At 43.4% G+C, this 9,889-nt stretch overlaps 1 protein-coding gene across 1 annotated transcript; it reads left to right on the forward strand.

Annotated features, from left to right (window-relative positions):
* The first annotated feature begins 1,896 nt into the window (after nt 1-1,896).
* On the forward strand, nt 1,897-2,884 carry LOC146754645 (endogenous retrovirus group K member 8 Gag polyprotein-like). Its single transcript, XM_085527783.1, has one exon. It carries the CDS (start codon nt 1,945-1,947, stop codon nt 2,872-2,874), a length of 930 nt encoding a protein of 309 aa, XP_085383909.1. The 5' UTR covers nt 1,897-1,944; the 3' UTR covers nt 2,875-2,884.
* The last annotated feature ends 7,005 nt before the right edge of the window (nt 2,885-9,889 follow it).

The following is a 9,889-nucleotide window of genomic DNA, read 5'->3' on the forward strand; positions in this document are numbered from 1 at the left end:
TTACCAATACAAAGCTTTTCATCATTACAAGTAGCATTTTCTACCCAAAAAAGTGGTTTTCATCCCCAATAGAAATCGTTTTCTCTACAAATGGTCCCTTGTAGCAACATATGAAACACTGTTATTGGAATACCTCTTTCCCTCTTCAAAATAAGGACATTTCCAACAGAAATATCGATTTCTGACAAATTTTAGAAGAATGTCACACAAATATCAGTACCTATCCCGGAAATAAAAGTTCTCTCCTAGGAATCATTCTTTATCCTTGCAAGGACATGGTTTTCTCACCAAAATAATGCTTTTTATCCCTTTAAAATAGCGTTGTTTCCCAGAAATACTGGTTTTCATCCCCAAAAGAAGACATTTTCTCTACAAAATGAAGCTTTGTAGCAAAATATGACACATTGTTTCCTGAATACCTTTTCTCTTCTACAAATTGAGGACATTACTAACGGAAATACCTTTTCTCCTCTACAAAATAAGGACATTTCCAACAGATATATCCTTTTCTGACAGATTTTAGAAAAAATTCACAGGAATATCAATACTTATACCAGAAATAAAAAGGTCTCTCTTAGGTATCACTCTTTACCCTTGCAAAAATATGGTTTTCTGTTGTATTAGGCGAAGTACGACCCTCGGGATGTAACGTGATAGGCCTTCCCCTGCTGGGTCATGCATACGTGAAAAGATAAGGATGAAACTGGATACCTATATAAGGGACCCTCACATTCCAATAAACCCCATTTTACCGCTGACCATATTGGTGTAACAAGCAGCTGTGACTTGGTCGGGGCCGTCGATACACATTCACAAAGGGACTTGACTTTCCAGGTTACCAGATCGAGGTACCAATTGGTGCCCCGTGTGAGGCAAAGTCCTGGAGGTGAGTGTGCGACGGCTAAAACCGCGCTGACGGACGCGGTATCCACGGTTCGAGCCCGTGGAAGCACTCTCGGTGGGGTGCAAAGGGGAATGCAGCGCTGCGCCTATCCTACGGCCGATAGTTCGTAGAAGACCAGGAAGACTTCAGGTCTCTGGGTAAATGGATTCCGTCTTTAGAGTAGTATTGCAACTTTGTAAAACCTATTGTGGTAAGAATGCTCCTTCTAAGAAGGATATTGCCGCTGTTGCCTCTTGGTTGGAGTCGGCGCGGCTTTTACCCTCCCCTGGCGTTTTGCTCGATTCGGGGCGGTAGGACTCTTTCACTGAGGCCCTGCTCCAGAGAGCCACCCACGAGCATAAAGCGAAAGAATTAAAAACCTGGGGTTTGGTCCTAGGTGCGCTTAAAGCGGCTAGGGAGGAGAAGCAAGTCCAGGCCATCGCGAAAGGGGTCTTTGGTCTGGATTCCGGGACGTCCGGGGTCTCGGGGGGTGCGGGGGATCTGCTTTCTTGCAGTGACTCCGGATCCAAGATGGCGTCGGCCACGCCGGCTGATTCCAAGATGGCCATGGCCGCGCTCGAAACAACAACTCCGGAAAAGAAGGCGGAAGCTGAGTCATCGAAGGAGGCGCCACCATCATATCCCCGCCTTTACCCCTCTTTGCAGAGCTTTCACTCACCCGAAGGGGGCGGTTCTTGTCCGGAGGGGGGAGGGTTTATGGAGGCGGCGCGCCGTGGAGGCGTGGGCTCGCCCTCATACCCGCCCCCCTCAGAGGAGGGATCGTGTTCCAAAAAGGGGGAGGAACGGAAGGCTTTGCCCGGCCCCACAGTATCGGGTTCGCCTCCATGGAGGGAGGAGTTGTGGGGGGAGCAAGAGTTATCACGCAGGCCCACTAATTGGGCTGACATCCAGGAATCAATGCGTGAGTCGGGACTCAAGGAGCGAGATCATGCAGTGTTCCCGATTGTCGTCAGACAGGAGGGACCGGTTTGGGTACCTTTGGAACCAAAGCAGTTACTCGGTTTGCAGAAGCGATTGAGAAAAAGGGGCTGAGATCTCCGATGACACTAAGTGCTTTTGAGGCACTCATTGCCCCAGGTCCCCTACTCCCGTATGACATTGAGAGTCTAATGAGAGTCGTTCTCGAGCCAGTTCAGTTTACTTTGTGGAGGGAGGAGTGGATGATACAACTTAAAGCTATTGTAGCTGAGGCTGGACGTGATGCTCAACACCCTGCTAATGAGAGGGAGGGGGAACCGAGAACTGATATAATGAGGCTTTCGGGAGTAACTGCGGAAATGGCTGGGTCCCCAGAGAGACAGCTTAGGCTCCTGCGCCCAGGGGAATTGCTTTCCACTACAGGGGCGGCTGCTACTGCCTTTAGAAACTTTATAAGAAAGGCAGAGCCTGCAGCCCCGTGGTCAGAGATTGCTCAGGGTCCCTCAGAGTCATTCTCTGATTTTGCTAATCGATTGATACGAGCAGTAGAAGGATCAGATCTACCTAAGGACGCGCAAGCTTCTGTTTTAAAGGATTGCCTGAAGCAGAAGGCTCACAAAAATGTTAGGGACATCATTCGAGCTGCCCCTGACGATCTTGAGACTCCGGGTGAAATTATTAAGTATGTGCTGGACAAACAACAGACAACACCGCTGTCTAATGAGGGGCTAGCAAACGCATTGCTTTCTGTCATGGCCATACAAAATGGTCAGTCCAAGGGCAATTGCTTTAAATGTGGTCAGCCTGGCCATTTCAAGGTACAGTGTAAAGCTTCAGGTGGGCAGCTCAAGACTAACAGCAAGTGCCAAGCCTGTAATAGGCTGGGTCATACAGCTCGTCATTGCCGAAAATACACTCTTATGCCGCAGGGAAACGAGAATGGGAGGGCACCTCAGGCCCAGGGTCCCTCCCGCAGTCAAGTACTTGGGCCCCACATGCCATTGAGTTTGGCGCAGGGGAGAGTCCACATCTCTCACCCGCAGTGGCCTTAACTATGGATCTCAGTCAACGGCCTATAGTCAAGATAATTATGGCTTATATGGGACAATTGCCTTATAAAAAGGTTCCTTGCTCCGTCCTTATCACAGCCTTGCTTGACTCAGGAGCAGATGTTACGGTAATAGCAGAAAAGGACTGGCCTCCATCCTGGCCAGTGCTTGGTTTGGCGAAATCCATCTCTGGGGTTGGGGGTACAGTGTCAACTGGCGAGTCAGCGGAACGGGTGGAAATCACTCTGATTAATAGGGACGGTTCCATAGACAAACCTGTACTGATTGGACCTCTGATTGGGTCTGTTCCAGGCACAATTTTGGGCCGAGACTTCCTTGATGCCTTAGGGGTTCGCATGACAAATTTATAGTAAGGGCCACTGTCTACCAATTAGCAATGAAACACGCCATTCCCTTGCGCTGGAAGCAGGATGCTCGTCCTGTTTGGGTAGATCAGTGGCCCCTTACTCATGAAAAGTTAACAGCGCTCAAGAAGTTGGTTTCAAGAGAGCTATTTTTAGGCCATTTGGAGCCTTCTCTTAGTTCTTGGAACACTCCTGTTTTTGTTATCCGAAAATCTTCAGGGTCATTTCGGTTGTTACACGACCTTCGCATGGTTAATGCACAGCTCATCCTCTTTGGTCCGGTGCAACAAGGTGGTCCTCTGCTATCAGCCATACCGGAGGGATGGCCTTTGGTGGTTATTGATCTTAAAGATTGTTTCTTCTCTATCCCCTTAGCAGTGAAGGATCTGGAGGCCTTTGCTTTTACTGTACCCACTCTCAATAACCAAGGGCCTTCGGAGAGGTTCCATTGGAAGGTACTTCCTCAAGGTATGGCATGCTCTCCCACAATCTGCCAACTCGTGGTGGGAAGAATAATTGAGCAGGTACGAACATCACTGCCTGATTGTCGAATTACTCATTATATGGACGACTTGTTGCTTGCAGCTCCCAGTGAGGTTCAATTACACGATTTGGAAAGGCGGGTGGTTGACGCTCTCACTACAGCAGGTTTTACCATCTCCCTGGAAAAGATACAGAAGGGGCCAGGGATTGAATTTCTGGGATATCGTTTTGGGCCCACAATGGTAGCTCCCCAGGGCCTGGATATTAAACCCCACGTTAGGACCTTGTGGGACGTCCAGAAGCTGGTGGGGGCTATTCAGTGGGTGCGCAATGCCCTTGGCATACCTCCACGACTCATGAAGCCATTTTATGATCAGTTGAAGGGTTCGGATCCCAGGGAAGAGAGAGCATGGACACAGGAAATGGATTTGGCCTGGCGGGAAATCCTACAGGCTTGTTCTTCCAATGTCCTTGCTCGATGGAGCCCTGATCGACCCTTGGAGGGGGCTGTCACCAAGTGCCAAGATGGGGCGGTGGGGATACTTGGACATACTCTGGGTTCCCGGCCACGTCCACTCTGGTGGCTATTCTCTGTACAGCCAGTGAGAGCATTTACCTCCTGGCTTGAACAGTTATCCTCCTTGCTTCAGAAGATTAGGCTTGCTGCTGTGAGAGCGTTAGGAAAAGAACCAGATATCATATACATGCCAAGTGCCTTCAGAAATGTAAACCCTCTGCCTGATGCCATTTTACTTGCTTTGCAAGGCTTTGGTGGAAAAATCTTCTACTCGGATTCATTGCCGATCTTTGAACTTGCAAAGCCCCTTCAGGTTTCATTAAAGCTCAGGGTACTTGACACCCCGATGGAGGGACCAACTGTATTCACAGATGCCTCTTCTGCCACGGGTCAGGGAGCGGTGGTTTGGCAGAATTCATCCAATAGGTGGGAACACAAGCTGATAACAGATAAAACAGTCAGTGTTCAGGTGCTTGAAGCCAGGGCCGTAGCAGTGGCTTTACGTTTGTGGCCAGAAACTCCGTGTAATGTGGTCACTGATTCAGCATTTGTGGCTAAGTTACTGCTTCGCATGGGCAATGAGGGTGTGCCTAACACTGAGATCGCTTTCTTGCTGGAGGAGGCTCTGGTCTCCCGATCTGCATCTGTGGCCATTCTTCATGTCCGCAGTCATTCGGAGGTTCCAGGGTTCTTTACAGCTGGAAATGCGGTGGCTGACCGGGTAGCAGGTGGACAGGTGCTTACACTTCAAAAGGCACGTGACTTACACTCCTCTCTGCACATTGGAGCACGAGCTTTGTCACGAGCATGTTCCATTCCTCTATCCGCAGCTCGAGAAGTGGTTCAAACATGCCCGCACTGTAATTCAGCACCTGCGTTGGGGGCGGGAGTTAACCCTCGGGGGCTCTCTCCTCTAGATATCTGGCAGACTGACTTCACTTTAGAACAACGTATGGCTCCAAAGCAATGGTTGGCGGTCACCGTGGACACATCATCGACGATCATCATTGCCACCCAACACACGCGTGCTAACTCTCCTGCTGCTCAGCAACATTGGGCCACTGCCATCGCGGTCCTGGGGGTGCCGCGACACATCAAAACAGACAATGGCTCGTGTTTCATCTCGCGGTCTACACAAGATTGGCTTGAACGGTGGGGAATATCTCACTCTACAGGCATCCCTGGGAATTCCCAGGGACAAGCAATTGTGGAGAGGGCCAACCGCCTCCTGAAGGATAAGATACGTGTCCTTGGGGAGGGGGAGGGTCACAGAGGTAGGATCCCAATAGCCCAACAGGCAGAAGTATTGGCCCGAGCACTTTATGCAATCAATCATTTTGAACGAGGAGAGAGTAAGCACACCCCAATACAGAAACACTGGCAACCAAGAATCATTGACGAGGGGCCACCAGTAAAGATAAGACGGGATGATGGTACCTGGGAATCAGGGTGGTCTGTTTTAGTTTGGGGCAGAGGTTATGCTGCAGTAAAGGACAGAGAATCGGGAAAAATTTTATGGGTTCCGTCGAGAAAAATAAAACCTGATACAGCGATCGCCCAAAAGGATGTTCTGGGAGAAACAGAAAACTAATCGAAAAGCTGAGTACTTTCCTTCTAGGTACGGTTGGTGGGAGCCCGCCAGCTGCATCCGTGAAACGACCCCACAGGAAAAAGAAAAGGGACGAATGAAGAACAGCTGTCAGTACTCACGAGAAGGACATCTGTTACATTATTGACTGTGTGCCTTTGTGTGATTGTTATAAGGGGATGAGGTTCGTTTGTGGGGTTCTACAGCCAGAATTTTTGCATTTATTTTAGCTCTAGGAGTAGTTGTAGTCCATGCTTTTAGAGAAATTGAGAGGCTGGCATGCTGGCATGCTGGTCTGTTAAGCTAATGCCACCACAGTGTTCCTATCATTTTAGTCTTTTAGTTTTAAGAATTTGTTTACCTTGTTTGTTTCAATGTATTCAGGGTTGTTTACAGCGCATGATAATGAGCTGCATAAGCCCAAGATGCCTTGAAAATACTAACTAAAGAACCACTAACATTATTATACACTGCACCACATACCTTTGCATGTTTACGTCACTTTTTAAATAACTCACCACAAAATTTATATATGAAAACTAACACTTTTATATGTTAGGGATAGTTTTAGCGGTCGCGTGTTACGGGTCTTGGTTTTATTGGGCATGGGGAAGGGGAGATGTTGTATTAGGCGAAGTACGACCCTCGGGATGTAACGTGATAGGCCTTCCCCTGCTGGGTCATGCATACTTGAAAAGATAAGGATGAAACTGGATACCTATATAAGGGACCCTCACATTCCAATAAACGCCATTTTACCGCTGACCATATTGGTGTAACAAGCAGCTGTGACTTGGTCGGGGCCGTCGATACACATTCACAAAGGGACTTGACTTTCCAGGTTACCAGATCGAGGTAACAGTTTTCTTACCAAAATAATGTTTTTCATCTCTACAAACAGCATTTTCTAAACCAAAAGGTGGTTTTCATCTTCAAAAGAAATCGATTTCTCTACAAAATTATCGTTTGTAGCCATATATGACACATTGTTTCCAGAATAACTCTTTTCATCTAAAAAAGAATGACATTTCCAACAGAAATATCGATTTCTGACAAATTTTAGAAGTAGGTCACTTGAATATCGACACTTATCCCAGAAATGAAAAGTACACTCTTAGGTATCACTCTTCATCCTTGCAAAACTATGGTTTTCTTCCCAAACTAATGCTTTTAATCCCTACAAATAGCAATTTCTCCCTAAATTACTGGTTTTCATCCCCAAAAGAAGACACATTCTCTTTAAAACGATGCTTTGTAACAAATTATGACACATTGATTCCAGAATATCTGAGTTCCCCTACAAAATAATGACATTAACATAAGAATTATCCATTTCAGACAAATTTCCGATGTATTTCACACTAATATCAATACTTACACCAGAAAAAAATGTGTTCTCTCTCAGGTATCACTCTTGAATCTTGCCAAAAATTCTTTTTCTTACCAATACAAAGCTTTTCATCATTACAAGTAGCATTTTCTACCCAAAAAAGTGGTTTTCATCCCCAATAGAAATCGTTTTCTCTACAAATGGTCCCTTGTAGCAACATATGAAACACTGTTATTGGAATACCTCTTTCCCTCTTCAAAATAAGGACATTTCCAACAGAAATATCGATTTCTGACAAATTTTAGAAGAATGTCACACAAATATAAGTACCAATCTCGAAATAAAAGTTCTCTCCTAAGAATCATTCTTTATCCTTGCAAGAACATGGTTTTCTCACCAAAATAATGCTTTTTATCTTTTTGAAATAGCGCTGTTTCCCAGAAATACTGGTTTTCATCCCCAAAAGAAGACATTTTCTCCTCAAAATGAAGCTTGGTAGCAAAATATGACACATTGTTTCCAGAATACCTTTTCTCTTCTACAAATTGAGGACGTTACTAACAGAAATACCTTTCCTCCTCTACAAAATAAGGACATTTCCAACAGATATATCCTTTTCTGACAGATTTTAGAAAAAATTCACAGGAATATCAATACTTATACCAGAAATAAAAAGGTCTCTCTTAGGTATCACTCTTTACCCTTGCAAAAATATGATTTTCTTACCAAAATCATGTTTTTCATCTCTAGAAACAGCATTTTCTAAACCAAAAGGTGGTTTTCATCTTCAAAAGAAATCGATTTCTCTACAAAATTATCGTTTGTAGCCATATATGACACATTGTTTCCAGAATAACTCTTTTCATCTAAAAAAGAATGACATTTCCAACAGAAATATCGATTTCTGACAAATTTTAGAAGTAGGTCACTTGAATATCGACACTTATCCCAGAAATGAAAAGTACACTCTTAGGTATCACTCTTCATCCTTGCAAAACTATGGTTTTCTTCCCAAACTAATGCTTTTAATCCCTACAAATAGCAATTTCTCCCTAAATTACTGGTTTTCATCCCCAAAAGAAGACACATTCTCTTTAAAACGATGCTTTGTAACAAATTATGACACATTGATTCCAGAATATCTGTGTTCCCCTACAAAATAATGACATTAACATAAGAATTATCCATTTCAGACAAATTTCCGATGTATTTCACGCTAATATCAATACTTACACCAGAAAAAAATGTGTTCTCTCTCAGGTATCACTCTTGAATCTTGCCAAAAATTCTTTTTCTTACCAATACAAAGCTGTTCATCATTACAAGTAGCATTTTCTACCCAAAAAAGTGGTTTTCATCCCCAATAGAAATCGTTTTCTCTACAAATGGTCCCTTGTAGCAACATATGAAACACTGTTATTGGAATACCTCTTTCCCTCTTCAAAATAAGGACATTTCCAACAGAAATATCGATTTCTGACAAATTTTAGAAGAATGTCACACAAATATCAGTACCTATCCCGGAAATAAAAGTTCTCTCCTAGGAATCATTCTTTATCCTTGCAAGGACATGGTTTTCTCACCAAAATAATGCTTTTTATCCCTTTAAAATAGCGTTGTTTCCCAGAAATACTGGTTTTCATCCCCAAAAGAAGACATTTTCTCTACAAAATGAAGCTTGGTAGCAAAATATGACACATTGTTTCCAGAATACCTTTTCTCTTCTACAAATTGAGGACGTTACTAACAGAAATACCTTTTCTCCTCTACAAAATAAGGACATTTCCAACAGATATATCCTTTTCTGACAGATTTTAGAAAAAATTCACAGGAATATCAATACTTACACCAGAAATAAAAAGGTCTCTCTTAGGTATCACTCTTTACCCATGCAAAAATATGGTTTTCTTACCAAAATAATATTTTTCATCTCTACAAACAGCATTTTCTAAACCAAAAGGTGGTTTTCATCTTCAAAAGAAATCGATTTCTCTACAAAATTATCGTTTGTAGCCATATATGACACATTGTTTCCAGAATAACTCTTTTCATCTAAAAAAGAATGACATTTCCAACAGAAATATCGATTTCTGACAAATTTTAGAAGTAGGTCACATGAATATCGACACTTATCCCAGAAATGAAAAGTACACTCTTAGGTATCACTCTTCATCCTTGCAAAACTATGGTTTTCTTCCCAAACTAATGCTTTTCATCCCTACAAATAGCAATTTCTCCCTAAATTACTGGTTTTCATCCCCAAAAGAAAACACATTCTCTTTATAAGGATGCTTTGTAACAAATTATGACACATTGATTCCAGAATATCTGTCTTCCCCTACAAAATAATGACATTAACATAAGAATTATCCATTTCAGACAAATTTCCGATGTATTTCACACTAATATCAATACTTATACCAGAAAAAAATGTGTTCTCTCTCAGGTATCACTCTTGAATCTTGCCAAAAATTCTTTTTCTTACCAATACAAAGCTTTTCATCATTACAAGTAGCATTTTCTACCCAAAAAAGTGGTTTTCATCCCCAATAGAAATCGTTTTCTCTACAAATTGTCCCTTGTAGCAACATATGAAACACTGTTATTGGAATACCTCTTTCCCTCTTCAAAATAAGGACATTTCCAACAGAAATATCGATTTCTGACCAATTTTAGAAGAATGTCACACAAATATCAGTACCTATCCCGGAAATAAAAGTTCTCTCCTAGGAATC

The sequence above is a fragment of the Coturnix japonica genome, chromosome W (assembly GCF_054131305.1).
Source record: "Coturnix japonica strain WE chromosome W, WE-NBRP24, whole genome shotgun sequence".
In the NCBI taxonomy this organism is placed as follows: domain Eukaryota; kingdom Metazoa; phylum Chordata; class Aves; order Galliformes; family Phasianidae; genus Coturnix; species Coturnix japonica.

Coding starts and splice junctions, on each gene's coding strand:
- LOC146754645 (XM_085527783.1), top strand. CDS start 1,945: ATGACACTAAGTGCTTTTGAGGCACTCATTGCCCCAGGTCCCCTACTC.